The sequence below is a fragment of the Haliotis asinina genome, chromosome 14 (assembly GCF_037392515.1).
Source record: "Haliotis asinina isolate JCU_RB_2024 chromosome 14, JCU_Hal_asi_v2, whole genome shotgun sequence".
Lineage (NCBI taxonomy): Eukaryota > Metazoa > Mollusca > Gastropoda > Lepetellida > Haliotidae > Haliotis > Haliotis asinina.
Window position 1 is genome coordinate 3,502,556 of NC_090293.1, and position 16,180 is coordinate 3,518,735.

The window sequence follows — 16,180 nt, forward strand, 5'->3', positions numbered from 1 at the left end:
CCTTTGTTGTGTCTTTGTTCCCTGTTCATACACTCTCTGCCTGAGGACAATTTGCTGTGCGGAGCTGTGTCCCTTGACTAAGTCAGGATCAGAATATTGTGGGTTTGAAACCCATTGTCTTCTCCTTTTTGTTCTGCTTATCAATACAGAACCCCAGCTGCAGGGTTGTGGACAACATCAAATAGCATCTATCTCACTTTGATGATGAAAGTCTTCTTGCATCCAGCTTAACAACCTTAAGTTTAACAGTATGTCAATTCCACTAAATATCAGTAGCAGGATGTAGGACCTTTTTATGAATTATTTTTTATAGAAAATAAAGTGACAAGGGAGGGACATATTTTTTTGTGTTCTCTCAGAAATACCGCTTGGCAAGTTTTGCAAGTGTCAGAGTTGTAGATTCAGTCACACTCGTTCTTACAGACACTCATTTTTATAGCGGACAAATGGGTGGTCGGGATGCAGCCAGGTCGAAATTATTTTTTTTAATGACAATAAAAATTGTTATGCACACAAATAATAGTGATGCCAATGCCCGAGAAACATTTCACCTTTTTTTATTTAGCTTTACTCATCGCCTGTCCGTCTGACTGTGAAGAAGTTTAATTAGGAAGCGTGAGTGAGTTTTGTTTAATGCCGCTTATAGTAATATTCTAGCAAGGGGGACACCAAAAATGTGGTTCACACCTTGTACCCCTGCTAGGAATTGAACTAGGGTCTTAAGCATGATGAGCAAATGCTTTAACCACTGGGCTACATCACCGCCCCTCATCACGACACCCTGATAGTCCTTAACGCTAGTGTTCTTTATGTACACATGGTTGTTGAGAGTATGATTTATTATCCATATAGTGAAACATGACCGAGTACACAAAAATCCTATGTTGCACAGGTGTAAGAAACCTTAAAACAAATTTCATTGGTCAGTTATCCAACCATGCTTTTCATGACCCAAGTGGAATGTGGAACTATTTTGTTCATAACTTTTCACTACAAATTTACAAAGAATGTTCAGTCTCGCTACAACGACGACAACCAATTAAATGCTTGAGACCAGAAAACGTTACAAAAGAATACATGTTCGCACAACATTTTTATTAATATGTGATTCAAAGAATAATACAAGCTTCATGATTAATCATTACTTTAGATTTTGATAAGTTAACCCAATCGCAGACGACAAGAAGATGGATTCTACCATCCCAGTCAACAGTCAACAATTACACACAAATGTAGAATATTAAATTTCCTATCTGTTGGTATAATCCGTTGCGACCACCTCAGAGGTTTGGGAAATAGATACTGCTAAATGTTGACCAAAAGTTTCTAAGCGTTGAAAACAATTTCTCCGTGCACCGATAAAAACACTGCTACGAATTTTAAAAAAAATGACATCTTTATGGAAGTCTTTGAATGTCATTTAGAAGTGAAAATACATAAGAATGAAGATTTTATGGATATCAACTTCTTTATGAGAGAGCACAACGTTTCGGAGTTAATGCTTACTCCTTCATCAGGTGATTGAGAAAGGGATACAGAGGTGTATTTATATGTACAGGTAAAACAATAACAAAGTAACAAGTGGAATGAATTATCTTTATGGAAACTGTGAGCGAAGTAAATACAGCTTTATATCTGAACGATATAAGTGTATCAGAAATCGATTTATATGCTAATGCATAACGTTATTAGCTCAAAATGAAAAAAAGAATAAATTAATGTCACAAATCGATTTTCTTCTATCACGTCAAACGTTGACAGAGGCCATGCACGTATGAGGATAAGGGGGCATAACTCCGCTATACTTAACACTATTCCAATGTAACTCATATCGCATGGAGAGAATTTGTTGTGGATACGGACACTACATTTCCGTTATGTTTTGTTCACGGTGAACCAAACTATTTCAGTACAAAGTTCCCCAATGTGAGCGGATAGGTTTTGGTAGTTTCACAGTTAGTAAGAAAAGATGCCAATGTACTACATGAGAAAGCATTTAATGGGGATTTGGACGGCCCTATCCCATATATAAGTGAGTTCTTAGATTTATATACATATGGAAATTAATTAAGCAACACCAAATTCAAAGACACATAAAAACTTAACAAAGTTTAACGAAGTAATTTTGATGATTGATTATTCAATTTTGATGTATTGACATACAGCATGAGCTTTTCATGGGTTGATATGACGCGCGTGAAGCTTGCACAGCGCACGTGCATTGCTTTAACCTCAACTTTCGAAAAATGCACTTTTTCCCTGGGGTGTTTACAAGCGCAGGTTGTCGATTGCATTCGGTTTTTCATTCATTTCAATGTCATGGCACGTAGGAAATTATCAGAGGCCACTCGTTGGCAAATAATCGGCATGAGGAATGCTGGTATGTCTCTAAGACAAATCGGGACTCAAATCGGACGACATCATTCCATAATTTCAAAACTTTTGAAAAAATACCGGGCCACTAATGAAGTTAAAGACCTGCCTAGACCAGGAAGACCCAGGAAGACCACAGTCCGGGAGGACAGAGCTTTACTGAGACTTGTACGGCGCAGGTCCTTCGACTCGAGCTCTCGGTTGAGACAGGAGTGGCTTCCAGGGAGACCCATCTCGAACAGGACTGTTCGGAATCGTCTGAAAGCTGCAGGATACCGGGCAAGGAGGCCAATCAAGCGACCCAGACTGTCTCCAGCCCATAAGGCAGCCCGACTGGCCTGGTGTAATGACCGTTTGCACTGGAACATTGCCTCTTGGAGGAAGGTCCATTTCTCAGATGAGAGCCGGTTCTTGCTGCACATGGTGGACGGTCGTACTCGGGTCTGGAGGCAGAGGAACACAGCAATGGCTCCACGGAACATCCAGGAGACTGTGGCCTTTGGGGGAGGTTCCGTTATGGTATGGGGGTGCATTTCCATGAACTGCAAGTTGGATATCATTACCATCCGTGGCAACCTTAACGGTGTTCGTTACCAACAGGAGGTTCTTGACAGGGCTGTGGTACCTCATTTTGAGAACCATCCTCTGGCAACGAGACCCATATTTATGGACGACAATGCTAGACCTCACAGGGCGCATGCTGTAAATGATTTTTTGCGGCAAAATGCAATTGACAGAATTCCATGGCCTGCCATGAGCCCTGACCTCAACCCCATTGAACATTTGTGGGACTTTATTGGCCGTCGTGTGAGGCAGAGAGACCCACCAGTCCATAATCTCAACGAATTGACGGCTGCCCTGCATGAGGAGTGGAACAGGATCCCCCAGAATCAGATCCGGAGACTCATCCAAGGAATGAGGAGGCGTCTGGAATCGGTGGTGCGTGCGCAGGGAGGACACACTAGATATTGATGAAAGTCGGTGTGCAGACTCTCAGATGACTGTTCTTTCTTTCCATGTGACATTTGTGTTAATACACCTGACAACAACGTCTGTGGATGAATAGTAAATTGTGTCCATTTTTTCATGAATTTAAGACAGTTTTAAGAATTTGGATTTCGTTGCAATAAAGCAAAGTCTTGATACTTTTTCCCTTTAAGTTGTTTGTCAGAGATCGTCTGTTCAATAAAAAAGTGTCAAACTATATCAACCCGGCATATTTTGATTGTCAGAACACTTCAAAGTTGCTCCAATAGAAAAAATTGGGGTGTTGCTTGATTAATTTCCAGGTGTATATATTCTCCTCCTGTTTGTGTAGATATACTTTGACTAATAACATTCCCACCTCCAAATCTAATGAAATTACTGAAAATAATACATTTTAGTTGCTGTCATGGCATGTTTCGTGTATTTTGTGACATCGGAAAAATACGACACTGGTTTCGTATATATCTCACCTAATTTCCATTACGTTTAAAATGTCCCCGCTGCAATGTCAGAATTCAACTTTCGTTTAGCAAAACATAAAATTGATGGTTTCACCATTGAAATAGTGTCTTGGATATATCAACAATTAAACCGTTTAACTGCGTACTTATTTTGAGCAATACGCGCACCTGTTTAGCATCAACTTAGCGTAAAAGAAAAATAATATTTCACAGCGCCTGATCATTAACTGAATATTCATTTAGCAAATAAATATTTCTGTTCTTATGATTATGTAACTCTTTCTCTTCATAAGTATGCAATGAAACGTGCAAAAAGATCTCTTTTTGGAACTGTCTAGGCACATAAACTGTTCATGCAAAAATTTAAAATCTAAATTTATCAAACTTGTGTAGACATATAAGGATATAAACTCAGAGAAAAGTGACATGTATTCAACATGCATGCACTTGCAGTGGTTTCGTCCTTGAGACGTGCAATACGTTGTTGCACCTGCAAGAGAAACTGAGCAAACGAATGCCACTCAATATTGCCACTTTGGAAGGTTCAACCCCTGCCCTTGTGATCGTTCAAAAACTTAAACGGCTATTAAAACACATATCATGCCAAGGCTAACGTCTGCACAACGTCATAAGGCCATTTGGATGGGGGAATGTCTCCACGACAAGTGGCTGCACATTTCCACAGCCACCTGAACACCGTTTCTGCTCTGGTGAGACACTACCAGAACATAAATGACATCGATCGGCCACGTTCTAGACGTCCACATGTATTTACGCCAAGACAGGACAGAGGGATAAAGGTGATCCATCTTCGCCACAGGTTTCAGACTGCAGTGATGACTGCCCGGACCATCCCAGGGCTCCGCCGTATTCACTCCAACACATTTCGACAACGTTTACGTCATCACGTGAGAATCTCAGATCTTATTCTCGAAACGTTCGTAGCCCTAAGAATTCTTAACTTTGATGGTTGCCAATGTTTTAAGAATGGGCTTAAGAAGTTCGTAGGGCTACGAACGTTTCGAAAATAGCTAGCCTAAAACGACGTCATCGACAATCTCGCCGAATATGATGCCGATATCATGTCCGCAGACTCTTGTTTTGGTGGAGAAATGTTGTTTTTAACAGATGAGTCCAGTTTTTTTAACAATTCCCATAGTGATGAACGTCAACGTGCCTATAGACGCGTGGGAGAACGTTATACAAAGGTCTTGGAAATGAATCGCTTTGGTGGTGGTGGTGGTGGTGGTTCCGTGATGATTTGGGCTGGAGTAAGAGCACGCGAAAGGACTCATTTGGTGATTGTTCAGGGCAACCTAACTGGTGTGGGCTACAGGGATCAGATACTTCGACCTGTAGCAATCCTTTTCTGAAACGTCATGGCTCTGGGTTAACATTCCAACAGGACAATGCCCACCCTCATACAGCAACGGTTGCTATGGATTTCTTGCAACACCACAGCATTGACATACTGCCTTGGCCTGCAAATTCACCCGATAGAGCATGTTTGGGACGAGATGGATCGACGTCTACGCCGTCTTCCTCATCCGCCGGATAACGTCCTTGACCTTGCAAAAAAAACTTGAGAGAATCTGGCGTCACATCCCACAAGCCTTCCTTGCACGTTTGATAGGCTCTATGTGTCGTCGCCGCACTGCTGTTTTCAATGCCGATGGTGGACATACCCGTTATTGAGCTTGTGACATGGTCGTTTGACCCCTGTCCTGCTTGTGGACTCGTGACGTCATTGTGATTGACTTTCCAGTTGGAATTCTCACGACTTGTTGTGGTCTCATGATCCCTTCATTAAAATTTATGTGTACATTTGACACTGTTATCGTACTTATCAGCTGTGATATTTTGACAATCTTTATGTGCCTAGTATATTAGAGTACGGATGTAAGGTTTGTTCAACTTAGACATGACCTGGTTTATATATTTTAAACAATTTTCCTATAAATATCGTTAGATATCCTACCATCATAATACGTTTTAATGAAATTTGAATTGATTGTATTTATCGAAAACACTGATAATGAATCAGAAAACGTTTTTAACAAACTCACACCTGGTCAATTAATATTCATAATTGTATAGTCTATAAAACGACACAAACAAATTCAATGAACAAGACAATTCCTTTAAATATGTGTGCCTATACATTTCATAACATGTATAAATCGATTTCATCAATATTATCAGTTTCCCTTAATTCAGTACTGCCAGTAATTATCCGATTTTCACATTACAAAACATACAGCAAATAACACTGTGAATCGTGATTTTGTATAACCCAGCTTACCCCATCAGTGTCCTTCCTCTTCAACCCTCACCTTGAAGTCCAATCAAATTCGAAATACTTCTCGTACACAAACATACTTCACAGTTTTGAAATCTATGGAAACTTTCTTGTTTCTTGATACCATCCACTATTTTCTCAGACACAGTTAAAGTATTTGATATAACCTCTCACAATTGGATTTATCATATATGTCGCCCTTTTTCCTGCTACACGAATTCAAGTGTCCATTTCTGTGCAATTTTATAACCGTACGCTGATTCAGTACCAATTTTCGCACAACGTTCACTTTCAAATCTTATGAAAATGTGTGCCTGACCCCCTCCCCTCACCAGGGCCAGATATGACGTGAAGTCATGAACACTGCTATTGCTATGAAGTCATGTTTCCTCTATTGTGTTGCTTTCTACTAGGGATACTCTACTCTGTTAGAGTCTCCCTGTTTCTACATATGGCCGCGGTGGGGGTTGCCAGCTTGTCTTTGAAAGTGGATTTGGGTTTATTTTCCTGAATTTGGCAGCTTCGATATTCCTGCTCATATTGTACCATATTTGCAGCACCTGTGCCCAAATATTGGTATGTCACTCACTCTTACTCAGCATTCGTGTCATAAACTTAGTGTGGCATGGAAAGTCGTATAACATCTGCTATATTTGTAGGTAAAAAAGAAGTTAATCCAGCACTCTCTCTTTGTGCCAATATACCAACATCATAGACACAGGGCAGTGATGACGTGTTTTATTTGAAATGGTTCAAGTCATATGTACAATGATAGGTAGAATTGTCAGTACTAAGATCAACTACTGTGTTGAAATGGATTCATATAAAACAGTTTATAAAATAGACTTTTATTTACATAATTTTCTTAAAATTGATAGGGTAATTTTCCATTAAACTGTTAACAGACTAACATAAGCAGTAGTTATGACAATATCTGCTTTGAGCTTCTGAGATGATACTGCTTCCTGCAAAATGAGCAGTCAATTAAACAGAATGATCACATGAACTTTATCTCAGTTAATTCATGCCATAGTTTGTGGTGTAAATGACACAATACAAGCCACCTGCTCTACAGGTGACAATACTGGTCTTAATTTCAGATTAATGTTTTTACATAAAATTCCACAGAATATATCCTACTTTCATCTGTTCTAACCTTCACATCAAGCCAGACTGCATTATAATACACCAACACACATCAAAACACTGACGTGATTTGTTAATTTTAACTTCACAAGATCTACACCATTCCTATTCCAAACCACAAGGTGCTCCCCACTGACTCCTTGTATTTACTTTGTGGAAGACGCCCCATGGTAATGCCATACTCACTGTACCAGCACTTACTGCACTGTGTTCCCTGCACAGAAGTGTCCATACACTGGATTACTTGTTTCTGTTATTGGAATACCAACCAGGGCCCAGTTTCAAAAACGACCCCCAGCATCTTGACTGTTGTAGCCAAATTGTAAAAGTATGGGAGTTGCGAAAGTTTAGCTCTATGATCACGTGATCCCTGTACTGAAATATTACTAGCTTCCAGAAAAACTTTGCATGTTAAATTCAAATTTGGACAGGACATAAGTGTAAAATTTATCTCCGAATTCTGTGAGGTGCATTATGACAAAACATTTCACAACCTGAAATACATATGACAAAGCGTGTATTCTGTTACTCCTCAGAAGGAATCTTGTCTCAATGTATCAGGGAGGCTTCAAAAACGAGGACAATTATTCTCTGAACAAACATGTAACTCTTTTCTTAGGCTTGGTAGTCACAAGCAAACCAAATAAATTCAAGATTGACTACTAGAAAACTAAACATAAAGATTACATATGCATATAATACATGATCTTTCCTTTAGTGAGTGACATTGGATCCTTGCTGCTTTCAACAGTATGTCATACTGTCATGACATGTCAACTTAATGGTGAAGGAAAGCCCATAGTGATGTCTGTTTATGACATCTGCTAAAGCACTGGGAAGGTACTTACAGGCCAAGAAGCATTAACAGGTCAAATCAGCATTTGAACTCTCAGTCACTGGTGTCTGCTCAAAGGCTGCAACTTTACACAGTAGAACTGAGGCTCTCTATGAAGACTGGGTATAAGGTAACCCTCCCTTCCCCCTGGAGAATGGGGAAAAGTAACATGATGTTGCATTTACAGATTCCTTAGTCTAGTATGATGGTACCAATACACGAAGTAGTTTCACACACTCACACTTGACTCCACATAAAAGTAATTGATTACCAGTAGTCATATTTTGATTTTTACATATAATCTTCTATGTGTGTAATTGATCTTTCACTACCTTAAAAACAAATTAAGAGAAGAAACTAAAACCCCAAGAAAAGTCTGCTAAATCACAACTAGAAGTTTCCTAACTACATATTTAGGTAAGTACAGAACAAGCAGTTATAAATTTGACAATGAATTCAGTTGTTCTACAAATACCTGACACTGTATACAGAATTACAGAATTGGTAAGGCACACACATTTCCTCCTATCAACAGAACCTGCCCTCAGAGGATACACAGGAGGTGCTTTGTCAGTCCTCACTGACAGGGACTGAGGAATTTCAACTACCAAATAGATCAAACTATTCATTCCACAACAGGATAATAAATACTAATCTAACAAACAACACCATGGAATGTTGGCTAAATGATAAATAAATCACACATTTCAACAAACAGGTCTATTAACTCCTTTGTCCATTTATGCAAAATTAGTCCATTGTGACAGTGAAACACTTCCTGTAGAGGTGTTGTCATGACGACAACATGCTAAAGGCTCGACCAGGCTTGACCAGGCTTGACCAGGCTTGCTTGAGAGTGCATACTGGTTGATGAGGATCATCATGGTATTCTGCATAAGTCATGAGGAACATACAGCTGCATTGGAAGGTCATGTCACATGTATTTCAACATACTGAAGATTAGGCCAGACAAATTTTATTTCAGGTTTTACTGATCCACTGTCATTCTTTTTCAAGAATAAGAAACAAATATAAAATTATAAGAAATTTGTACTGCAAAAATGTGTAAAACAAGAAATAAAATTAGTCCAACCTTAGCAGCTAAAATGGGTTGCACAACATATCCACAATAAAGGGTGTCCAATAATAATATTGGATACAATCATTTGCAGATGTCTCCTTCTTCATGTTGACTGAAGATAAGAAGTCAAGTTTTTCAGGTGCAATAGTGTCTCCTTCCAAGGGAGGTTTATTGGACCTGAGAGGTCGTGGACTATATTACACGGGGGCAGATAAACGTCAGTGTGAACTTGAAGAAGCATCAGAAGTAATCACATTTGGAAATCACAACTTGAAAAACTCTTTCCCTTCATAAATCATTACAAAGTTGCATCAGTATATGTTTGATACAGATATATACAGCTGTATTACATCTGGAAAAAAACAAACTAAACAGAAACATGTACAGATTGGCTAACAATGTTTATGTCAGTTAAAATGACATTGTTTCTCAAGATAATTTTCAAAAAGTATGTCACTGATGTCCAGCTATTTCTGTGCAAAGAAAACTTACTTCTTAAAACTAAAAATATATTTGGGGTAAGGTGCAGTTTAAAGAGGTGGGCAGTTATGAGAAATCAGGAATCTTAATTTCTAAAAAACAATATGCACAAAACACAAATTAAAGTCAGTCCCCAATTTACTCCAGTGAGCATACTGTGTTAGAATGTACTATTACAGACATGATAAAATCATACATTTGATACACATACATTATGACTGCAGGGTGGGTGTCGGAAATGACGATTTCAATATGGCTGCCATGGTTACAGCTAACACAGGACTGTAATTCTCTGAGCTCAATTCTTAGATCAAAAGTGCTGACAATACAATATGTCATCATGCTTTCACTGTGAATACCTGTCTTTTATAACCCTCTACATGGGGTAGAGCAAACTGTACTTCCAAAATGTCATCGGGATCATTCATGCATAGCTTCTGATGAGTTTTGACATTTCAACAAACATGGCAGCTTGAGGCAAAGTAATGAAATACTGGCTTGAACCAGTAACAATTTTCAGAGACGAAAGTACAGTTTAGGTATTTTAACATTTTAGAATGACATATTCATTTGAGAAGTTTCAGCATTTTCAGATGTCTGGTGACCATGAATGCATTTACCCCAGGAATACTCCATGTTGAAACTATACATGTTCTGTATGAAGGACACTTAGTCACAGCGATGTATACATACCTTGTGATAGAGAGATACAAACCATGTTTGTGTGATGCAGTCAGAGACATACATAACATGTACAACAGTTGCAGTCAAGTATCAAAATACAAAAGACAGAATAAAACCAATACAAAACAATTTCACTGACAAAATTCTACACTACATAAGAAACTTGATACAAATTTGATCATGATTGTTTTAATGATGATATCATATACTTGTTTTGTGATTCATTGTGCGATATGAGCAGGGGCTACAATGACATAACATTCACAGTTCACAATACAGTTGGCTGCCTCCTTCCTGTACGAAACAATGTTACATTGCCAACAGACATCCTTATAAGGAAATACACGAATAATGCCATATGACCAACCAGTGAACTATCCATCACCCCTGGATATGGAGCCCTGAGTTGTATGAGATCATAGCCCCTACAGTCAGGCCACAACAAGTTGATAATGAGATTTTCTTCCTGGTCAAATCATGATGACTGGTAACTGCTTCCTGTATAACATTACAGGACAAAGGACATATAGAAAATAACACCATTAAGTTTGTGAAGGACCATTCATTTTGGTGACATATGGAGTGTTATCACTTAAATATGATTCAGAAAATAATGTAAATACAACTGCCCTACATGGTCTCTTGATGTCCTGGAAAATGTGGGTTTGAATAGAGTAATTGGATATTTTAAAAAACAGTAACATTGAAGGGGTGAATGCATGAATTTGAAGAAAATGTCCTAATCAAGTTATTGTGTCAAAATATAGATATTCCTATCTATGTACACAGCATGAATACTTACAGAGTGAGTGTGTGTGTATTGTGTTACAATAGTTTCAGATATACTGAAGCTGCATGCAGGTAATAGATGGTGAGCATGTGATATATATGATCTGATTGTTGCAGCTCCAGATTGGGGACACACATCATCTATCAGCCGTGTACTGACTGTCATTCAACCAATCTCTGGACATCACTTCATATTAATCCCAGATGTGAAACTGATGCAAGTGGTAGATATTCAGCACTTTGCTGAACCCGAGTCAATGTCCAGCAGATCTAGACAGCATGAAAGGACACACCCCCTCCCACTGCAATACAGTTAATTGATGTGACTGCAAAAGACTCTGCAGTGAGAGGATAAGGCACTACCAGATAAACATTTGCTGCAACAACACACCCTGTATTGACTGGATGCACTAAGGTCACATAAATTCTTCAATAAATCTTGTAAACACAATAACCACAGTTTGCGTTCTAAATAAGCAGCGAATTTCATGTGGACTGATTCATTTACCTATAAGCTGACTTGGTTACATGAGCAATGAGATAAACAACTACACTGTTTCATTGTTCTCAATAATCATAATCACTAACTGGGACAAAGGGGATGTAAGAATACAGCCAGCCAGTACCAGGCCTGCAGAGATATGTTAAATGTTTCTCGAGGCCCATTCAACCCTAATCTGCATTCTTCAGTAGTTTTAAAAATATTTTCATATTCTGGAACAAAAGAATCCAATTTACATTGACAGTAAATCCTCTTCCTAACAGTTTGGGAAGAGTCATTGGACAAAAGAATAGCTTTGTTTATCAGGGCTTTCATACTGTTATTGGGCATACAACTTGCAGTTAATGTTCATCTATACTGAGTTCTATACCCATCTTTTTTCTAAAATACTGTACAGAATAGAATTATCTCCTGCACTAAAATGATTCTCAAACTATATGCTGACAAATGTGACTTGTATAAGAAGAAAAATAAACATATTTGTTCCAACTTGAATACTTCGGAATAATTCCACTGGGTCGTTGTTTGTATGTGATATGGATTCCTACATGAATATTGTACAAATGATGTCATCATATGATTAATTACTCTGATATGGTATGTACATATAAAACCCTTGAAAATGAAACGTGAAATACAAATGTATCTACGTAATAATTCTTATATATCTTCTACTAAAAAGCCAAGCAAGAACACAGAAGGTCACAGTAGTATGCAGCCAACATACATGATTCACAAACAGTATTCCAACATCAATTTAGCCAGGGACATTTCACAGCTGACTTGAACTTGTGTAAAAGGAAGAGATGTTTTCGGACAAAGAGCAAGTTGATGATGTGCCTCAGCACGAACTAACACACCAGCCTCAGCATATCTAACATGACCAAAATACTGTTTTGTTTCTCGTTCCTACACTATTCATTTCCAACTTACATCATTTCATTTTTCTCATGCATTAAAAGGGAAATAAGTACATAGAAATGAACTTTACATAGTTTTTCTTACACTAACATGTTAGCACAGTAAAATCTACAAACATTTCTGTACAAAGCTAAGGAAGGTAACTCCAGTTAGATTTCCTTTCACTACAAAGGCAGTTAATTCTTGTATGATTTATGTACACAGCAAGGGCAGACAACTCTTTCTGTAAACAGCAAAAGATCGTACCATCAAAACCGGTTCATTGGCAAAACTTTAAGTATAAAGATCTTCGAGAGAAGAAGCCTTTAGTGGTAAAACAAATAATATACTGTACACTTATATAGCAAAGCCATTTAATGATAAATAAGTTACTTGTTTGTCAGGTTCCATACATACTATTTCATCAATACGCCATGGTTACATCCTTGCTGACTCTGTATGTTCTGTGCAGCTAAAGGCAGGTTAACACCTGCAGCTCACTGAAATACTTCAGGTCATATTGAGTACGTCACATCTGTCATGTGAGACAAGTCACTTTCAACTGAACTAGTACCAGGTCACTACTTATTTCTCACTGTAATTTTGTAGGAATAGTAATTAAAAACAAAAAAAATATCAAAAAACAAAAAAAAAATTGTAGCATTACACATTTCAGTTTTTTCCTCCAAACTATAAAAGGTGATTCTTGTATTTTCCAAACTGTCATGACAAACAAGGATCCATAAATGTGAAATAATCAGATGTATTGAACATCCAAGTCAAGGTCATATTCCAAGCTTCTTGAACCCTTGAACTTGAAATCTGTGAACTCCTGGCAAATCATGGTGTCCATTGTCAGCAACATCTGCGTTCTTTTCTCTGTTCAGCAGTAAACTATTACATACCTTCATACTATCGATCATTTCTTGATTCAATAAATCACATACTACTCTGAAGCATACACAACTCCACACCAATCAAACAAGCATCTTGAAAGTTGCATAACTAATTCCTATCCACTACATGTTGCTGACAAAAACCTAGTTGTGACAAGTAGTCAAGAAAATAGTATTCAATCTACAGCAGCTGCATGGTGTATAAGAAACACATCTGGCTAAACCTGCACTTGATTGTTGAGTCACAAAAATATATTTGTCCTTTTTGTGCTTTTGCTGGGATTATCCTCTTCCATATGTTTGAAACTGATTCTGAAATACAGAAAGGACACAAATTTCAAATAAGCAGATCAATAATTCACATGAAACGGGTTCACGAGTCAATAAGAATGATCTGGAGTGAGTGTCTTTAGCTTGCATTCACCAATATTCCAGCTATATGGCGGCGGTATGTAAATAACCATGTCTGGACCAGACAATCAAGTGATCAACAGCGTGTTCACTGATCTACAAAACTGGCATACGATGACATGTGTCAAGCAAGTTAGTAAATCTGACGACCCAATGCTGTGAATGAACAAGAGAACATTGTGTTAACCTAAAGAAATTTAATCTCCACCCACCCATGGACAGCTGAGCTGTATCACTGTGATTCTGAAAGAAGCACAGTGATCCATTAAGATTTTTTCTAAAGGAAATACTGGCATACCCCAAGGCATTAGTCAAAATAGAATCTCTGGACTTTCAGTAAACATTTCATCTGTGATATGATAATACGTAACAACCTGGTCATCTCACCTGGTTTGACAAAGACTCAGACTCATCGTCATCATCTGATGATTCCTCTCCCGAAGAATCGTTGAGGCGTGCCTGGTCCGTCACTGGAAATGAGCAACAGAAAACAGTAAGTAACAAATACTTACAAGAGGAAATACACATGATCTGTGTGGCTAAATTCACAGAGACAAGCATGTCCTGTTTCCTATGTCACAGTCCCTGTTTGGTAGACACTACTTCTTCCATTACAGCAAATATATTTCAATATTTTGTGACCATGACTGAAGCTGTCCATGACTGTGGACTCACCTCCCACTGTGCTGTTTCTGCCCTCGGCAGTGTTTGACACCTGGTGGAAGCAAGTGAGGCATACTCGCAGTGGCTTTGACGACTGCTGGGGCATCAAAAGTCGCTTGTTGGAGCAGGCATTACACACCAGGATGCCGCACTTCCGACAGTGATGCTGAAACACAGAACAGCCGACATTCACATGACAGACATGGCTTTTTTCTTTTGTCAAAAACAATATAGCTGCCGGCATCTCCTCGAATTGCATGCACCATGTAAACTATGAAGACAAAACCAATGAGAAACACACAGGAAACAACAAATTCAAAAATAAGTTCCGCAATTGCATTAAATTACGCTGATATGAACCTGTATTTGAATGGAGTTTCAACAAACACAGTTCCTTGGACTGCTAACACACGCACCTACAGATCCATCAGCTAAAAATAAGGGGAGGATATACCACTTAATATTCTCAATAGACAGACCCATGAAGGTCATGGGGTAGAATAGGCCTTCAGCAACCTATGCTTGCCATAAAAGGCGACTATGTTTTGCATAAGAGGCGACTAATGGGATCGGGTGGTCAGGATCACTGACTCGGTTCCCAATCGCACAGATCGATGATCATGTTGTTGATCACTGGATTGTCTGGTCCAGACTTGATAATTTACAGACTGCCGCCGTATAACTGGGATATTGCTGAGTTCGGCGTAAAACTAAACTCTCTCACTCACTCACTCACTAGACATGTGGGACTTCTCTAGCAGAATGGAAATAATTGAAGGGGCACTTCTTCAAATCTAAAATTTTCTCTTTGAAAAAGAGCGGACCGGTTTTTCTGTGCAGTGAAATATTTGTTTTCCCTCCCTACACTGACTACATTTGCTTCAATGGATCTACTTTCATTGTGCAGGCACCTACCCTTCTGTTAACAATCGAGAATTCTGACTTGCGGCAGTGCATGCAGGTCCTGGCTTCTGAGTCAGGTACCCACACTGGGGAGTCGTCCCTGGAAGTCTGGGTAATACCACCTAGTAGGTAGAAAATATAAGTTCTACGTACACCTACCAATATTGATCACGTCATAACAAGACATATGGATGTACGTAGTCAGCTATGAACAGCTGTCACACGTACATAATTATGCGCACAGCGATTCAAAAATAAATGCGAAACCAACGAATGATGTCAAATTCTTCCATGGGTACATAAACAAGGACTCACGTTTTACAAGCAGATCATTGACACACTTCCTAATGTGAGCCATCCATTCCTTCTTCTCCGTGACTGTTGCAGCATAGACTGTGAAGGACTTCTGTGGACTGATCACATTCCACCCATTGTGCAGCTCTACAACAAATATGTACATCCTCACCTTCAAGCAAGATTAGATATCCTCAACATGGTAAAGCAGCCATATTGTTTGTGTAACTTTACAACAAAGTATACTGAGTCTGAATGCAGAGTACAAGTCCTGTTGTATTTTCTGATGTAAATCCTCATTAAAGATAGCAGCCTGGAAGAAATCAGATCTGGGCCCCATTCCTCAAGGTGACTATAGCGCAACAACAGTCACATGTCTATGTTAAAGTAAGGGAGTATGAGGACCTGCACCTGACCATTCAGTGTTCGATACAGTGAGCAACCATCCACATTGCTGGGGTATGACACAAGAGCTG

The 16,180-nt window shown here is 38.8% G+C and overlaps 1 protein-coding gene across 6 annotated transcripts in view; it reads right to left on the reverse strand.

The window, feature by feature from the left end:
• Nucleotides 1-9,785: 9,785 nt before the first annotated feature.
• LOC137261588 (pleckstrin homology domain-containing family F member 2-like) overlaps nucleotides 9,786-16,180 on the reverse strand; it is a 37,118-nt gene continuing 30,723 nt past the window's right edge. For 3 of the 6 annotated variants that reach the window (XM_067799365.1, XM_067799366.1, XM_067799363.1), the window contains exons 5-9: nucleotides 15,726-15,851; nucleotides 15,423-15,532; nucleotides 14,520-14,673; nucleotides 14,232-14,314; nucleotides 13,633-13,745 (exon numbers count right to left, since the gene is read on the reverse strand). In XM_067799365.1, the coding sequence (XP_067655466.1) occupies nucleotides 13,716-13,745; nucleotides 14,232-14,314; nucleotides 14,520-14,673; nucleotides 15,423-15,532; nucleotides 15,726-15,851 (503 nt within the window). In that variant the 3' untranslated portion in view covers nucleotides 13,633-13,715. Of the gene's footprint in view, nucleotides 13,746-14,231; nucleotides 14,315-14,519; nucleotides 14,674-15,422; nucleotides 15,533-15,725; nucleotides 15,852-16,180 lie in introns of all 6 variants that reach the window. The other 3 variants (XM_067799367.1, XM_067799368.1, XM_067799364.1) reach the window with 3 other exon arrangements.